Below are 18,914 nucleotides of genomic sequence, written 5' to 3' on the forward strand. Positions count from 1 at the left end.
AAAATTAAAAAACCCCATCGCAATATAGTTTTAAGGTAAATAATTGAATATTTATAGCTAAGTAAATAATTAACCTGAAGAAGTAATTGTGAACATTTGTATCACTTAATCATGCTTAAATGTTAAAAAAGTGTATATGCTAGGGATATATATCCGATATTCATTGCCTTAGTGTAAACACTGTAAAGTTTTTATTGTCGTTAATATGTATTTTTTTTTTAAAGAATGACATTTAATATGCAAGAGACTAAAATAAATAACAATCTTAATATCTTAAAATTTAAAAGAATACTTCAAGCAGTTGTAATTATAGAAGAATCCGTTTAACTTCTCAAATAATAAAAATTGATAAAATCAAGTTATTTTATATCGGAAGGGCCAAAATTAATTTGAACTTTAAAAAATAAGCGTTCATAAATTTTTCATATTTTTTTAGGCCAATTATAAATTATATTTACAAATAATTATAGGTCAATTATTCTTCGTTTACGTGCAGCCACCTCAGTTTCTTCAAAATTATTTACTCAAATAATTTTTTACTCACTAAATACACTAATCCGACTAATTTTTTTTTTTCAAAAAAAATAATACTAATTATTTTTATATTTTTTTTTTGAAAAAATTATCCCATTATTTATTGAAAAAAAAATTTGGGATCTGAGTTATTTGTTAGTAAAAAATTATTCGGTAGCAAATAATTTTGAAGGGATGATGCCACGCAAGAATAAGCAGATGTATGCAGATAATTGACCCCATTTAAAGATAACCGTGGGTAAGGGCATAATTGGCCCCAAAGATAATCTAAGCAGATAATTTAACTATTTTTCAAAAAAGTCAGCATAATTTTTACTTTTCCGTTTTATAATTTACTAATAATTTTAATAACCGCCACAAGTCATGTGAAAAGATACTAGTATTTACTAGAAGTTACAAATGAACCGCAAATAAGGACCCAAAATCCGATTGACATTTGGCCCCAATTTCAAATTTGCATTTCGGCGCTGTAACTTCCGGCGAAATCGAATTGTAAGCTTCCTCATTTCCGATGAATTAAATCTTTACTAAATCTTTCGATTTATTCAAGCAACCAAATTCCATTGATTTATAGTCCTTCTAATTATTTGATTATCTTAGTGGCCATTTGGACATAAGAATTGTGAAATTTGGAAGAAAAAAAAAGTAGTACTGTATTTGTTTTCAAGTTGAAAATGGTATTTGGACATGAATACAAATTGGAGTTTCAATCATAAATTTTGATGTTAGTTACCAAATCATTCTAATTATTCAAGCAATCTAATCGTGTTGATTTATAATCATTCTAATTATTGATTTAATTTTAATTTTTAGATTGTCCGTTGCTAAAGAGTTGAATTTTATTTGTAAAACTAAAGAAAAATTTGTTTTTTCGAAGAAACTAGGGAGTGAAGTTGAAATCTGTGAATGAAGCAAAAATAGGGAAAGCAATGGAGGTTAATTCCAGGAATTCTCCAAGGAAAAAGCTTGCTGATATCAGCAATTTACCGGTGCGAAAGAGATTCTCTAGCCAAGATAAGAAGCCAGAAAATATCCCAACTGTTTCGAAAGAGTATATAGAAAGGATCCAGAAGGTACATTTTTGTGTTTGTTTAGTGGTTTATTGTGTTAAAGGTATGGACTTAGCTTTAGTTTAGCTTAATGTGCTTTATGGGAAATTTTTATCCAGGAAAATTTGGCGTTAACGGAGATGTTAGCGGAAAGAAAGTATCCTTTAAATGCAGATGAAAGACATTGCTTTTGGTTTTTTTAAGGACATTTTTTTGTGAGATAGTTTTGGGTTGATTTTGTGCTTTATAATGGTACTCATGCCTTTTTTACTTGTGATTTGTTGTCTTGTTCCTTGATTCTTTCTCCATAGCAAAATTATTGAAATAACTGGAGTAGAGGTAGAGAAACTGAGAATTAATATGCGGAAAATGCAACAACAAAATCAACAGCTCGCTCAAGCAAACAGTAAAATGCTTGCGGTTTGTTCGCCCTTCAATGTTTCCAAACTTGTCAAAGTTTTGTTTCGTTAACTGAACATTTGATTATCTGTTGTGTTACTAAAACTACTTGATTTTCTTTTCTCTCAGGAACTAAATACAGATAAAGATAGGGTAAGCAATCAGATTCTTTCACCTGATAGTGTTGTAAGGTTATATTTCTCCATAAGCTGATATAAGTGGTATTTGGCTGATATCAGGTAAAAACATTACGACACGAGCTTGGATGCATAAAGGGCTTACTTAATGCTCGAAAGTCTGAAGCAGAGGTGAGTACAATTTAGAGCTATTCAAATTATTTCGTAGATATAGTTCATTTCTTTCCTTTTCAGTAAGGAAGTTTTCTCTGCTAATCAGGAGCAACCAAGAATAGAAATGTGCCAGAATCTGAATGATGAGGTACATAAACAGCTTTGTGTAATCTAGTATGTCGTAGAGTTGTTGTTAATATAATCTTTGTTTTCACTATTTGAAGGCGAAACCCATGAAGTGTGAGGAGGCAAGAGATCTATCATTAGGAAATGGAGACGATGAGAAAGAAAAAAATCTCAAAAGGATACGTCAGTCAAAGAGTGAGTGTAACCTTTGGGTGTGATGTGATATTTGTTGTCAGTAAGTACTTAGGAACTATTGTTTTTATATTATTTCTCTATCTCTGATACGTAGGCGTGGGATCTTCTGAGCAAGGTCAATCTGAGGATAAGACGGAAAATAAAAGGTTAGGCTGTGCATGTTAACTTGAAGAATGTAGTGGTGGTTTCTCTAAAGTTCAGATCTAAACATTGTTAAGAGAATTTTCCTAGCAAATTTGTTGTCTTTACAGATCCTGTGTAAGGAGGCAATCTGCTCGGTTTAAACCTGAGGCACTAAAACCCAATGAAGATTCTTTCGAGGTACAAGACAAATGTGCTCTGCACCCACCAACAAGTGATCCAGTGCAAGAAAATAGTTCGACATCAATTTGCATATCATCCAATGGTCTAGACTGCAATCCTTCATCAAGGTTTGAACCTATACAGTTCGGAAGATCATCTCTGAGTAGGCCATCGAGGGAGGCAGCTAAGAAGGTCCACTCATACAAGGAAATTCCTGTGAACATAAAAATGCGAAGACCACAATGAAGAACCTGCTCTTTATATCAACCTCTATGATATTGGAGCAAGTGCTGAAGTGCTGAATGGTAAGATTCTCCTTTTTGTCAGTTTGAGTGTTATAATTTTTTGTTGAAACTTGTATGTCTAATTCCATATCAGTTTTCAAAGTTCTATCGCTCCTCCAAAAGTGTCATGGCCCATGTGTTTCCTGAACAAATGTTCTTAATAAATTCTGCCTGCTGTGCAATCTTGATGAGATGTTTCTTTCATGGTGAGTGATGATCTAATGCTTTTGGACCTATGACTGCATTCGGCGTACTTGCCACAGAAATCTAATGGTATTTATACTATCAATATCTTGCCTTATTAGAGGGATTTGCTCTTCATTTTATTTGCTCCTAGAGTACAGAAGATTAAGAATTCAACACAGAAAGGAAGTTGGAAGTTTCTTTGGTAATAGGTGATGGTTTTGTTAAAGGCATACAGAGGTGTGTTAACCAGGTCTGCTATATAGTTAAGGGATCGATTAGATTTAATTATGAAAGATGACCTAAGTAAATGGATGGTAGATGCATGCATGAGATGGGGGATGAGTTTGCAGATATAAAAGCAAATAAAAATCAAGCAGATATATATTATTTGAACTACTATATCACATTGGTTTTTTGTTTGGGTGAATAGATACTTAAATTAAAACTAATTTAATGTCATTACTTATTTTTCACCTTTCTGGATTATCCAGACCCCTTGAAGTCATTGATAGAAGTAGAAACAACAAAAGAAGGTGGTACATGATATAGCATCAAGTTCTCATAAAAAAATCCTCCTTGCTTCATGCTGCACAAGGCCATCCGCCGCTCCATTTGCTTCTCGCAAGCTTTAGTGAAGGGTATCCCAGTTTACGTACTCTCATTAAATGAGAGTAGCAATTGTTTCCATGCTGCAGCATGTTATTCATTTCTTTTGACTCTGTTCTATCGTAAGAGGACGAGTTTGTGTTATAAAGCCTGATTCAATCCAACGTGTAGCGCTCTTAGTTCAACAAGTATGTTGGCGATAAGAAGGGTTGATTGATTATATCTGGTAATCCAGTTACCATTGTCTCTAAAAAGTTCTCCAATGCCCCTTTCCCCAGATTTCCCAGTTATGGGCCTTCTTCATTTAATTTGAAAAGCTTTTTGTCTGAGGGTTCCCATTTATGTATCTAATTGAATTTTTACAGTAGCCATTCTGAAAATTGTTCTTATATTTGTATTGACTCAGAATCCCAGATATCTCTAGTACGTTCTGTCTTAATCCATTGGTGTGGGATCGGAGTTTACCTCGTGGTCAAGGAGGACATGGGTAGTAGTCACTTTTACCTTTGCTCAGTATTCTTTGGTAGACTCACAGGGCGTTAGAATGTGCAGAATGGATGCTTCCCCCATATTACATATTTTTTGCAAACATTATCACAAAAACAAAAAAAAAAAACAAAAAAAAAAATTCGTTTGAAGAGAACTAGAGAAGGCAGCTGATATGTAATCTAGCTACTATCACATTGGTTTGATAAGTTGATCTTTCTCTTTATCTTTTTTTTTTTTTTTTTTCTTTCTGAAATTAGTACTAAACATTGAGGAAAAGCATAATAATTTTGTCCCCCACCACCACCACCCTCTGATGATGGTGGTGGAACGGATAGAATCCCTCCACCCTTAATAAAGTCTCGGTTCCGAGGCCTGAGAATGGAATTTCTTTTGGCAAAGACTGCTTATCTCTTTAACATACGTTATGCAACGCAAATCCGGTTCCGAAGCGAGTACCGGATACTGGAAGAAAACTTTGTCCACCTATCATGTTGAGCGTTTAATGTGTCTTCACCTGTGTATAAGCATGTCTCAAACTTTTACTAGTTGGTTATGTGATAATACTAATAGCACTGGGCAACAGGGTGAAAATTAGGTTCTCAATTCAATTCTTGGTTTGAAATACAAATCAAAGAAGTTAATTAGAATCAAAGCCAATGATGCCAAGCTGCGATAACGTGCCAAACATGTGATTCGGTCAGGAACACAAATCATGGCAAATTCCTCAACGTTCTAGAAAACTTGGGATATTGGGCAAGTGGCGTTTGGGCCATTTTCTTAAGATCTTTGGAGAAATTTTGTAAATATATATTTATATATATATATATATATATATATATATATATATATATATATTATATGAAAAACTCTTTTTTATATTTTTATTATTTATGCGGTGAGATGAACTAAACCAGATAGTTATATGAGTGAAAGAAAACGGCTTCTAAATTTGCAGTAAAAAGGTTGAGTCTCATTTCCTATGTACAAGAATCAAATGGTGAAAAAAGTAAACATAAGCAATAGAGATGTGTTTACCCTCAAGATTGGTGAATTGTCATGATAGCTTGAAGCGGGTTATAAAAGATCATATATATATATATATATATATATATATGTGTGTGTGTGTTATCTATTACCATAGATGGATTTCTCACAACGGGAGGTTGAAAGCAAAATATATATATATATATATATATAGACCAAGATACACAAAGGATTAGTAATTGAGATTATGTAAGTTATCCAAGAGGATACTTCTGTACATAAAAGGAATTCGAATTGGGGCTTTACGTTCGTAGAAATGGTCAAGAAGTACTCCCCATGATTCTGATCCAGAGTATGTTCCTATCCACTGAGTAAGTAAATAACTATCAAGAACGAAGTAATCTTTTACTTTGGTTAAAGGCCCTTTTTCTGAGAAAGGAGAATAGGAATGAAATAAAATAAATCGAAATAGAAAGAAAAGAATCTAATTGCAAAAGCAAAAAGGAGGGATGTCTTGTTTTTTTCTTCCTTTTTTCTTTTTTTGTTTTTATTCTTTCTTTCCTATAATTCAATTTTTATTTCTATTTAGAGAGATAAAATTTTTGTCATGATTCGTGAACTAATGGACTCTCTAATTTTTTTTTCATAATTGAAAATTCGAGGTTGAAATGTATATGTGATATTGCTATAAAGCGCATTTTATTTAATGATAAGGTTATTAATCAACAAAGAAAAATTAAAATTCTTAAAAGATGAGATCAATTCAGAAGCATTTATTTATTAGTTTTAAATATAGCAGACAGAATTCCATTGGTCTAATTTGGGACCTTAGGATAGATTTTGATTCTATCTGACAAACATATAAAGATAAAGAATAGGAAAGGGCCCTTAGATTTATTTGTGACCTCTGAGGAGCCGTATGAGGTGAAAATCTCACGTACGGTTCTGTAATAGCGATGGGCACAGTGATGTTATCATCGACTATGATTATCTAACAGTTCAAGTACAGTTGATATAGTGGAAGCGCAGTCAAAATATGGTTTTTGGGGGTGGAATTTGTGGCGTCAACCCATCGGGTTTATCGTTTTTCTAATTTCTTCTCTAGCCGAGTGTGAAAGATTACCTTTTGATTTACCAGAAGCAGAAGAAGAATTAGTAGCAGGGTATCAAACCGAATATTCAGGTATCAAATTTGGTTTATTTTACATTGCTTCATATCTGAATCTACTAGTTTCTTCATTATTTGTAACAGTTCTTTACTTGGGAGGTTGGAATCTTTCTATTCCGTACATATTTGTTCCTGAGCTATTTGGCATAAATAAAAGGGGTAAAGTCTTTGGAACACTAATTGGTATCTTTATCACATTAGCCAAAACTTATTTGTTTTTGTTCATTCCTATTGCAACAAGATGGACTTTACCGAGGCTGAGAATGGACCAACTATTAAATCTTGGGTGGAAATTTCTTTTACCTATTTCTCTAGGTAATCTATTATTGACAACTTCGTCCCAACTTCTTTCACTGTAAAAGACCACAATATTCTAGATTCACGACTTGTCTCAAACAAGAGAAAGAAACAAGCATAAAATCTTTTTTATAGATATTCTAAATATGCTCCCTATGATAACTGAATTCATAAATTATGGTCAACAAACAATACGGGCCGCCAGATACATCGGCCAAGGTTTCATGATTACCCTGTCCCACGCAAATCGTTTACCTGTAACTATTCAATACCCCTACGAAAAATTGATCACATCGGAACGTTTCCGAGGCCGAATACACTTTGAATTTGATAAATGCATTGCTTGTGAAGTATGTGTGCGTGTATGTCCTATAGATTTACCCGTTGTTGATTGGAAGTTGGAAACTGATATTCGAAAGAAACGATTGCTTAATTACAGTATTGATTTTGGAATCTGTATATTTTGTGGTAATTGCGTTGAGTATTGCCCAACAAATTGTTTATCAATGACCGAAGAATATGAACTTTCTACTTATGATCGTCACGAATTGAATTATAATCAAATCGCTTTGGGTCGCTTACCAATGTCAGTAATTGATGATTACACAATTCGAACAATTTCGAATTTACCTCAAATAAAAAATGAATAAACCTTTAATTCGATTCTAAAAAAATTCCGAATTACGAAGGCTTAGTTCGGATCTAAAAGAATGAGATTTTTGCTTGGTCAATTCAAACTAGTGGTTGGTTAACGAGACTCCTAGCTTAATTTAGATTGAAAACAAAACCGATTTCTATATTATAGTTATAATAATAGTAATGGTTTCAAAGTAGATAAATGATATCAAAAATAGATAGGTTTAAACTACTCTTTCGACGAATAAAGAATTGATAGTGGTCCAATAAAATAAAAGCATCTACGTCAACTCATACCCATTACAATTTCATTCAATTAATAAGAAGTATCATAAAAAATAGAAAAACTTCTTTTTTCCTGGTCAGGTCAATAAAGTCATGAAATTCTTCGTTTTTGATTTTTTATAAAAAATGGATTTATCTGAACCAATACATGATTTTCTTTTAGTCTTTCTAGGATCGGGTCTTATATTAGGGGGTCTAGGGGTGGTATTACTTCCCAATCCAATCTATTCTGCCTTTTCCTTGGGATTGGTTCTTGTTTGTACATCGTTATTCTATATTCTATCTAACTCCTATTTTGTAGCTGCTGCGCAGCTACTTATTTACGTAGGAGCTATAAATGTTTTAATCATTTTTGCTGTGATGTTCATGAATGGTTCAGAATATTACAAAGATTTTCATCTTTGGACCGTAGGAGACGGAATTACTTCGATGGTTTGTATAAGTCTTTTTATTTCACTAATTACTACTATTTCAGATACGTCATGGTACGGGATTATTTGGACTACAAGATCAAACCAGATTATAGAGCAAGATTTTCTAAGTAATAGTCAACAAATTGGAATTCATTTATCAACCGATTTTTTTCTTCCATTTGAATTGATTTCAATAATCCTTTTAGTTGCTTTAATAGGTGCAATTGCTGTAGCTCGTCAATAAAAAATTTCTATTAAAACTTGGAATTCAAATAGAATTTTGTTCTGTCTTATCACATTCATTTTCCTTCAATTCTATTTGAATTCCAGCTCTCTAAATAGAAAGACTTTAGGTCAATCTAGTACCAATATATTTCTTTGTTCCATACTTGTTATATACTAGTCAATTAAATTGGTTGAATTGTTGTTCATATTGAAAGGAGTCGAGATTGATAAGGAGTTGTTTAATGATTCTCGAACATGTACTTGTTTTGAGTGCCTATTTATTTTCTATCGGTATCTATGGATTGATCACAAGTCGAAATATGGTTAGAGCCCTTATGTGTCTTGAACTTATATTGAATGCGGTTAATATAAATTTTGTAACATTTTCTGATTTTTTTGATAATCGTCAATTAAAAGGAGACATTTTCTCAATTTTTGTTATAGCTATTGCAGCCGCTGAAGCAGCCATTGGACTGGCTATTGTTTCATCAATTTACCGTAACAGAAAATCAACTCGTATCAATCAATCAAATTTGTTGAATAATTAGTATTAATCATCTAGATTCTAATATTGATAAATCAATTTTCATTAGCATGTTTGCTACGTAAGGTATGATCTTGTTTGCAAAACATAAGAAATCAAAGTATTTTGGCCTCTCTCATATCTCATAAACCAATCCAGAAGGGGTTGATTCGAAAATTATGATAACTCATTGATTCATCTGGTATCTAAATATATGATTCGTTTCTAAGTTTACTAGATCGAAAATTTAGAACATTCAAAAACGTATAGACCCAATGTCACATTCAGTAAAGATTTATGATACGTGTATAGGATGTACTCAATGTGTCCGAGCCTGCCCCACCGATGTATTAGAAATGATACCTTGGGACGGTTGTAAGGCTAAACAAATTGCTTCTGCTCCACGAACAGAGGACTGTGTTGGTTGTAAGAGATGTGAATCCGCCTGTCCAACAGATTTCTTGAGTGTCCGAGTTTATTTATGGCATGAAACAACTCGCAGTATGGGTCTAGCTTATTGATACGTTCGAAAAAACTCTACTTGAATTCATTTAATTTTTTTTACCGACAAACCTGTGCTCGAAAATCAAAATATTTTGAGCACGGGTTTTTTTGGTCCAAGTGTATCTTGTCTTTACTACGAATTATTTTCCTTGGTTAACAATAATTGTCGTTTTTCCGATATTTGCGGGTTCCTTAATTTTCTTTCTTCCCCATAAAGGAAATAGGGTAATTCGTTGGTATACCATATGTATATGTATTTTAGAACTTCTTCTAACGACTTATGCATTTTGTTATCATTTACAATCGGATGATCCATTAATCCAACTAGTGGAGGATTATAAATGGATCAATTTTTTTGATTTCCATTGGAGATTAGGAATAGGATGGACTTTCTATAGGACCCAGATTTTATTAACAATGGATTTATCACTACTTCGACTTTAGCGGATTGGCCAGTTACTCGAGATTCTCGATTATTCCATTTTCTCATGTTAGCAATGTACGAATTGTTACTCTAGATAATATTTACGATCATGGTCGATGGACCAATAAACAAGGATTCGGTAAGAAATTTCTCTTTCAAAAGTAGTTTTGTCCCGTACTTCTAGCAAATTCCTAAAGGACACGCATATTCAAGTCCGATACGTTGTTGTATTCCTCAATATTTCTCTTTCTAACCAAACAATTACTAGTACACCTATTGTGATTCCTAACACGGCGTCAAAATAGGGACAAGCATCCACATGATCCCTTTTTCTTTAATTTCAATTTGGAAAAAGAATTGATAGTCTCTATTTCTGTATCAATTATCATTTCAACGATCAACTTCTCCCATAATGATATCTACGCTACCTAGTATTGTCATAATATCATTTCATTCTTTTAACTAACCGAGGAAGAATTTGCAAATTGATAAAATACGTGGATTTTTTCCATCTCCAAGGAAAAACGCTTTTGCTGATCTCCTATGAGAAATATTCAAATTCTCCTTTTGGGTTTCAATCTCTTACATAAAAGTTCTTGTTTCGACAATTCAAAAGTTGGAGAAGGTTTACTAATAAACATATATTCAAAATCATTCCATTCGTGATCTTTTAATCTATCAAAACGTTGGATTTCTAAATTTTCGTAATACACCCTCCTGGAATCCCTTCCGCTCTTCAAGGAATAATCTTTATGGATTCCTCGATGATTTCACCAGCTTTGTACTAAATAACGAGTTAATGAATCCTTCAAGTTAATATTGAACCCGCCAATCAAATTCATCGTAAGACTTATAATGATCAACTTTACGAAGATCCCATTCTATTCTCGTAGTATTGGTCCCGATAAAATCCAATTTAATGCTTTGTCTCTCAAATGCCTACGCCTTCAACTCGTTCTAAAAAAATAGGATTCCGGGTAATAAGTTTTTGATACTCGGCGCTCTTAAAAAATAATCGCAAAAATCCATACATTTATCTATCCGATAGGGAGATCGGCGGCCACTCCTCCGATACGAAAGTAACTATGCATCATTCGCATACCGGTGGCGGCTTATGAAGAGGTCATATATCAATTCTCGTGTCATATATCTTTCTCGAAAAATATAGAAGAAATGGGTTTGCGCACCAATACCCGCCATATGAAAGGACCGAGTTCCATAACAAATGAGAAGCTATCCAACTCAACTCCAACATAATGACTCCTTGATGCTATAGCTAGCCCTTTTAGGTACTTGAATATTACCTAATTGTATCCATAGAACATCTGGCGTGACATTTATGGTTAATATAATTCCAATTGCTTACAAAAGTAATTAGTGAACATAGATAGCTAAATAATCCCAACGTGTTACATAGGCAAATATTGTATAATTGTTCGATTTTTCTCAATTTTCTCCATCCCTCTATGTAAATAACCCAATATTGGTTCGCAGTCGACAAAATCTTCACCATCTAGAGTAACAATAGGCTATTTTAAATTCCGTTGGCCAAGAGATGTTGAAGCTGCATAGATTATTTGTATTGTACCTATTATCATCAACCAAGGAGAAAATATAGAATGGGCGTGAGGTAATCATTCCATATTGATTCGAATTAATCCATACGCTCCCATTTTTAATAAGATCAGGCTAGAAGCATAGAAGTACTGTAGTGTGCTTCTCCATGGGTATCTGGTAACCATGTATGTACAGGGATAATGGGCGATTTGACTAATTAACTAACGTTTCAAAATTTCTAGAACCAATATAGAAGATTATTTCTAGAACCACAGGATATGACTAATTAACTAACGTTTCAAAATTTAATGTTAGTTCATTAGAACCATATAAAGCAACACCCAAAACTCCCATTAAGAGAAAACAGAACCCCCCGTCGTGTACAAAATAAATTTTGTAGTGAGTACAGGCGTTTCTTTCCTCCCCACATGGCTAGAAGTAGATAAACAAGAATTAATTTTAACTCCCACATGATGAAAAAAAGTAAAAGGTCCCAAGATGACAATGATCCAATTTAATTTGACCACTGTACATTGCTAATATGAGAAAATGGAATAATCGAGAATCTCGAGTAACTGGCCAAGCCGCTAAAAAGTCGCTAAAGTAGTGATAAATCCTGTAATAAAATGGGTCCTATAGAAAGTCTATCCCTAATCTCCAATGGAAATGAAAAAAATCGATCCATTTATAATCCTTCACTAGTTGGATTAATGGATCATCCGATTGGAAATGATAACAAAATAAGTCGTTAGAAGAAGTTCTAAAATACACATATGGTATACCACCGAATTACCCTATTTCCTTTATGGGGAAGAAAGAAAATTAAGGAACCCGCAAATATCGGAAAAACGACAATTATTGTTAAACAAGGAAAATAATTCGTAGTAAAGACAAGATACACTTGGATCAAAAAACCCCGTGCTCAAAATATTTTGATTTTCGAGCACAGATTTGTCGGTAAAAAAAATTAAATGAATTCAAGTAGAGTTTTTTCGAATGTATCAATAAGCTAGACCCATACTGCGAGTTGTTTCATGCCATAAATAAACTCGGACACTCAAGAAATCTGTTGGACAGGCGGATTCACATCTTTTACAACCAACACAATCCTCTGTTCGTGGAGCAGAAGTAATTTGTTTAGCCTTACAACCGTCCCAAGGTATCATTTCTAATACATCGGTGGGACAGGCCCCGACACATTCATCATGTTATCAAAGAGGGAGTAGTGTTCTTTGTAGGTTTGAGTCTCGCTGTTTTTCATCAGTAAATATGCTTAGATATGATTAGTTCAAGAAAAAGAATTAGAATTAGTTCAAGAAAAAGAATTAGACTCACAATGTTAAATGAAATTTTAATTTAACTAAATAAATAATTGTTTTATATTTTTAATACTCTAGGTTTTTAGATGAGATGATTTACATTATTCAACACTCTTTTCCAATTAATTAATATCACTAGTATTTCATCTACATGAGTTGACAGCGACAATTTGAAAAAGAAATGAAAACTTAGAAAATTAATTAGAAGTCACGGTCAGATAAAGACCACTAATTATGGCCATGGAAGTATTTAAAAACGGTGATATAGAACCTTTGAAAAAATTAAAGAGATTACAAATCATAAGACAAAATTGACACACAAAGAAGAAAAAAAACAAAAAATCTTCTAGTATTATAGGAAAACTAACAAAATTTCACATGCAGCTCATAAAATGTGTAGTTGAAAAGGTAGAAGAAGACATAAATTTTTCTCCATGCCTTCATCATCCATCATTTTCTAATACAGTACGCAAAACCGTGTTTTTGCACGAACTTAAAAGTATTAGCAAAAAGGAAGACTTTTTATTTTCTTCCCTTTTGTTGAATAAAAAATGAAGATACAATCTTTGCTAGCTGCCTTGTGAAAAAACATTATCCAAAAAACGGTGCATGGATTTCTTAATTTATGTAACGTGAAAATAGACTGGATTGCACTATGGAAAAAATCGTAGTGGATTTTGGACCAAAGCACACGTTAAAGCTTGACAAAACAAAGAAATAGAACAAATATGGAATTCAAATATTTTAAACGAAATAATTGTGGTCATCTTCAGAGGTGGATATAGTGCATAAATTACAGATTTGTCCAAATTTAGTAACTTTATCTCGGAACCTATACAAGATTGATAGTAAGAAATTCACGAAATAAGTATAAAACAATATATTTCAAATTGCGTAAATCGAATGAATTGTGGTAAAATTTCAAACCCGAACCATGATATATGGTGAAGGATTGTTTCCTTCCCAGAATTGCTAGTGGGAATTCATATTATTCTCTCCACCGGTATTAACGCAAGACTAAGCAATAAATAATGACGTTTGAGTTTAACACTTTAACTTCTATACACTAACATTAATTTTTAAACAAAATTATATTGTCCATGAATATAAGTTAAATTCATAACGTTATTAGTGCAATACAATCTATTGTCATTGATAGCTACCGTAATTATTTTTTTACACTACTAAGTTACTTAAACGATATCCACAGGTGACTATGTATGATAAGTGATTAAAAATTTGAGAATGAGGCAAGTAGTTATAAATAAAATGTCAAATTACACTGATAAATTAAAAGTTATACATTATGTCCGTGAATATAAGCTTAAACACTTAAAATTTTATGAATGAGCATTTTTACTTGAGAATTTTTGCGTTGGATGATATATAGCAGTTGTATTATGAATAGTAATACTGGTACCTTGTCAAATGCAAGATTACGGATTCGATTAATCTTTTCCCGAAAGCCTAAGTAGGCTGACGATTCGAATAATTCGAATTAAATATGAAAATTTCAGTTTGGATTTTCGATATTCTGATTCAAGAAATCATAAGCTAAATTCAGTCCAAATAAATTTGGGTTGAATTGACTTTTTATGTTCGATTTCAAATTAATCGGTTTGATTTTTTTGGGAGATTGCTTCAAAGTGATTTCAAGGCAGTATTTGTGAAAGTTGTTTACTGTATCTTAATTTCTGTGCAATATCAATATTGTAAGTATTTTTCTAACAAAATCATGTCTAAATATAAATTATTCTGACAATGATCAGTTAAAGATTTTGTATTTTTGGATAAGGTTTCAAATCTGCAGTCCAAAATTTTAAAACTTTATTCAACAATCTATTCTTAATTCAAAATTTTTAAACCAATAATCTAATAATTTCAAATTTTGGTTGTGAATTTCAGTTTTGTCCAAACTATAGGGTCCCCCAAATTTTAAGGAGTAAAAAAGTTGTGGATGAATCACCTTCCCGCCATTAGAAGTTAGAACCTGAAAATGAACAATATAGTGAGTTTTGTGGTGTCTTATCACGAAATGATATCTTTAAAATATCTCAAATAGGATAATAAATCAATTTTTAATTTTTGTCGAATATTTAATACACAAAATTTGAATTTCTAATATACAGTAGTAGATACACATGTGAACTTAATTCTAAATTCTATACTTTAATTTTTATTAGAAAAATCCCTACAATATGCCATATTGTCGGTGCCTAGCAATAGAGTGGTCGCCAAACTACCCACACAATGACAGGAGCTAATTAGCATAATCTCACATTTCATAAGCCAATGAAGCTCATGAGTAATAGCTGAAGCATGAAAAATAAATAGAGGAAAAGTGTTTACTTGTATTGTGACAGTACCAATAATAACTGTCTCAATTTTAAATAAGTTGGATCAGTTATATAACTTTGCCTATGTGAGCTTGTTTACATTGCCGATTCTAAACCCCGGATAAAAGAGGATGGTTGTGGAAAGTTGACAGCCAGTGTAAAACTTACCAATTCATGATAAATGCTCATCAAAATTTAGCTAGAATACATCAACACTCCCTTCAATTTACCAGTAAATTCATTTAGACACTCAAACTACGACTTGTTCTAATTAAGCATCTGAACACATGATAAAATGTTGCTATTAGACACTTATGTTCAAATATTGGAAAACCAAGCGCCTATTGCATAGATAAGTTAACCACATAAAATATGTCATCTCCTCTAATTGTAAGCAATTAGTCTCAATAAGCAGTAAAACTTCATGCATGTTCCAATTGAGGCTGATACAATAGCGGATCCGGAATTTTCACTGAGGGGGTTCGAAAAATAATAATGTAGTGCCAGAAATTTGAACTTGGAACTTTAAGGTGAATTTTATACCCCCTATGCCATTGAACCAACCTCTTCTCTTGTATTCAGGATATTCAAAATCTATATATGTACATATAAAATTAACAAATACCTTATATATACAATGTAATTTTTTGCCGAGGGTGTTCGGGTGAACATCCTCCCCCGGCCCTGGATCTACCGGTGTATAATTAAAGGATGTGACATAAATTATGTGGTTAACTTATCTACGTAATAGACACTTTAAAACACGACACAAAAACTTTTTAAAATTTTGAGCTAAAAGTGTCTAATAGGAACACTTTATACCATGTGTTCAAGTGATCAATTGAAACGGACAGTAATTCGAGTATTTAGTAGTGTGAGATTTCTTTTATTTCACAAGTTAGTAGACCCAAATATATAAGATTTGAGTCTACTAACTTATGAGATAAAAATAAAAATAAAAAACTCACACAACTAATATCAATTGTGTAGACGCAAAATAAAGTTTGTCACCTTCGACCTTTCTTCCTCTGAGTTGCTCGCTCTTAAGCATTTTTTTACCCATTTGATATCTAAAGGAGAATATACTGATGGATAACAGGCATATATGCAGCGGAAGCAAACAACTAAGATCAAACTCTTACATGTAAACTAGACAAACATAATCAAACACAAGATTGGAATACTAACCTTTTGAAGTTGTTACACAAATCTTCAACAGCAGTCGTGCTCTCCAGCTCTGCGATCTTCTGCTGTGTATCCTGAATTTCTATGAACTAAATACTTGAGTGGCAAGTATTACGGCTGGAGAATGTATATCCCTTAGGGCTGAATGTCCTTGTTTATATATACACACTTTTAGGGTAAAACCCTAGTAAAAAACGTGTGGCACTTTCCTTGGAGGAAAGGATATTATTTTTACCTTGTTCTAGATTATTTAGGCACAGCACGGACCACGGATCTCTGAATAATGAGGTTGATATTGCGGTATTAATTCCCAATAAAGGTTCCAACCTACCATCTATAAATTACAATTTATTCCACTAAAAAACTGTAATTGCACTCCTTAGTTCAATTTCAAAATATTTCATTAAAACTTATTTAACTCTCCATGTTAAGATTACAGATACCAATCAAATAAATTAAATTACTAACAATTTAATTCATTAACTAATTTAATCCTTTATACTTCCGCTTAACTTATTTCATGTGACGGATACAAAATCCAAGTTTTCACATGAAAACTTATAAGCATCCATAAAGGGGTATCATCAATCTCAAGATCGAGACATGGATTCTATCAACTAATTGTTATTTCACAAATGCATTTTGCCATTATCCAATTTATCTGGAATACATGGACTCGCAATTGAGTCGTACCTTTTAATAAATCAAAATAATGAACAAAGCACATTGATCATAGCAATCATATCAAGATTAAGAGTATAAGTACATTTAATGAGCTAGAGAGGTTGTTTTATATATTCGGTAAAAACACTTATTTTCTTGATTTATATACGTACATACTAAATGTATTAGCATAAGAAGTTGGAATAAGACCATTCCCATAATCAAGATAGATTATATTTTAATCTTATGCTACAATCATCGAGATACTTTGCCCAATTTCATCTTTGATTGTGAACATTAGCTTTATAACTTATAAGAAGACAATTTAATCTTAAAATATATAAACTCCATACACTAAATCGGCTACTATATAAGTGAAGGGCACACATATGAACAAATGATCTATTTAAAATAAGATTTTATTAAATTGAATAATAAGTAAATAATTTTTCCATAAAGAGTAAAACATAATACTATAATCAAACCACATGGTTAATAGTATATCCTAAGATATACTCCCCATCAGAATTGAGAAGTTTCTTTATTTCTAGAATACTTGAAATCCGAAATATTGTTATTTTGCTATTCTCGTGCTAGCTTTTCCTTTGGCTCAAGCATGGAGTTAGCATATAAATTAAAGTACGAATTTGGCAAAATCTAGTAAATTTGGTCTAAATCTTATATATATTGAAAAATTTACTCAATATGTAAACATTATGAATTTAGTCATCTGATAGTCTAACTTTGGCTAGATAAAATCGAGTCCCACAGGCTTAAATACCAAAATTTACAGAAAGGAAAAAGAAACTAGTAATAATTAAAAGGAGTAGAAAACTTGAATAAATGGACATTTAATTAAAAAACAAAATAGATAGACATACTCATTATGACCCAACTGAATGGCCGTTGGTGGTTAGAACAGGCCATTGAAGTATAAATATTTAAGGTTGTCACACTTGTGTAATGGATTAGTTCTCATAAGCCTACTTGCAATTTTAACATCATACGTTTGTAATTATTCTGTCTCTCCCACTTGTTTTTATCCCATAAACTAATCCATTTATTTACTAGAAATTAATTCTACTATGGATAAAACGGTTTACAAAAAATAATTTATATCAAGTGGAGTTAGTTATATGGTTAGTGGAAGGCAAAAAATTGTTAATTATATGATTAGGTTTAAGTATTACAGCATGATTTTCCCTCCATTACATTAGTTGAATGTTTTAGTCATTTGTCTCATGTTATGTAAATATTCATTATTAGAATTAAGGTCTGAGCCAATAGGAAGCCGAAACGTGTGAGGGGTTAATGCATAATCCTATTATAGATCTAGAACTTTGTTGTAAAGATGTGTTACAATTTATATAAATATTTTGAAGGTTTTTTTTATATAGTTTGTTAATGTAGAAAGACCTTCATGTGTCTTTGTGTATTTATAGTTTCTCTTCTGTAGATTGAGATATAATGAGTGAGATGACTTTCAAGACACTCCAAAGTTATGTATTATAACGTTTCGATGCATGCCATTTATAGATTAAGGGCCTGTTTGGAAAGCCACCCAGGTAATTGGAATTGGGTGTAATTGGATGTAATTACGCACCAAGTAATTACGCAGAATGGGAATTGGGTGTAATTGACGGGGTGTAATTACACTCTCCAATTCTCAAGCTTTTTTTTTTAGTTTAAATTTATTTTATTTCTATTATTTAATTTTTTTTCTTTTTAATTTTTTTTTATTTCTATTATTTTAATTTCTTTTTATTTTTACTTTTTTTCTTATTTTTATTTTTTGAAATATATTTTTCTTTTATTTTATTTATTTTCATTTCTTTCTTCTCATGTTTACTTTGTGATTCCAGTAATTTCGTATTTTTTTTTTTATTTTATTAATTTAACATAACCGTGCTATTATTCTAATTTTTGAAACTACA

At 32.1% G+C, this 18,914-nt stretch overlaps 1 protein-coding gene across 4 annotated transcripts; it reads left to right on the plus strand.

The window, feature by feature from the left end:
- The first annotated feature begins 941 nt into the window (after positions 1-941).
- On the plus strand, positions 942-4,537 carry LOC132059104 (shugoshin-1). Of its 4 annotated transcripts, none has more exons than XR_009415498.1 (11): positions 942-1,026; positions 1,412-1,607; positions 1,703-1,740; positions 1,895-2,003; positions 2,112-2,135; positions 2,222-2,290; positions 2,379-2,420; positions 2,497-2,593; positions 2,688-2,739; positions 2,845-3,201; positions 4,379-4,537. XR_009415498.1 is itself a non-coding variant. In XM_059451597.1 (9 exons), exons 1-9 carry the CDS (start codon positions 1,464-1,466, stop codon positions 3,140-3,142), a joined length of 873 nt encoding a protein of 290 aa, XP_059307580.1. In that variant the 5' UTR covers positions 1,416-1,463; the 3' UTR covers positions 3,143-3,358. The 4 variants fall into 4 exon arrangements, 1 of the variants encoding a protein (XP_059307580.1); XR_009415499.1 differs by having other exon boundaries at positions 1,419-1,607; XR_009415501.1 differs by lacking the exons at positions 942-1,026; positions 4,379-4,537 and adding an exon at positions 3,858-4,307 and having other exon boundaries at positions 1,416-1,607.
- The last annotated feature ends 14,377 nt before the right edge of the window (positions 4,538-18,914 follow it).

Source organism: Lycium ferocissimum, chromosome 6 (assembly GCF_029784015.1).
Source record: "Lycium ferocissimum isolate CSIRO_LF1 chromosome 6, AGI_CSIRO_Lferr_CH_V1, whole genome shotgun sequence".
NCBI lineage: Eukaryota > Viridiplantae > Streptophyta > Magnoliopsida > Solanales > Solanaceae > Lycium > Lycium ferocissimum.

What these genes read in the sequence shown, in the direction of transcription:
- LOC132059104 (XM_059451597.1), top strand. Translation starts at nt 1,464, where the DNA reads ATGGAGGTTAATTCCAGGAATTCTCCAAGGAAAAAGCTTGCTGATATC. An exon ending in CAAACAGTAAAATGCTTGCG is followed by an intron (nt 2,004 to 2,111) that starts GTTTGTTCGCCC and finishes CTTTTCTCTCAG; the next exon opens with GAACTAAATACAGATAAAGA. An exon ending in TAAATACAGATAAAGATAGG is followed by an intron (nt 2,136 to 2,221) that starts GTAAGCAATCAG and finishes GGCTGATATCAG; the next exon opens with GTAAAAACATTACGACACGA.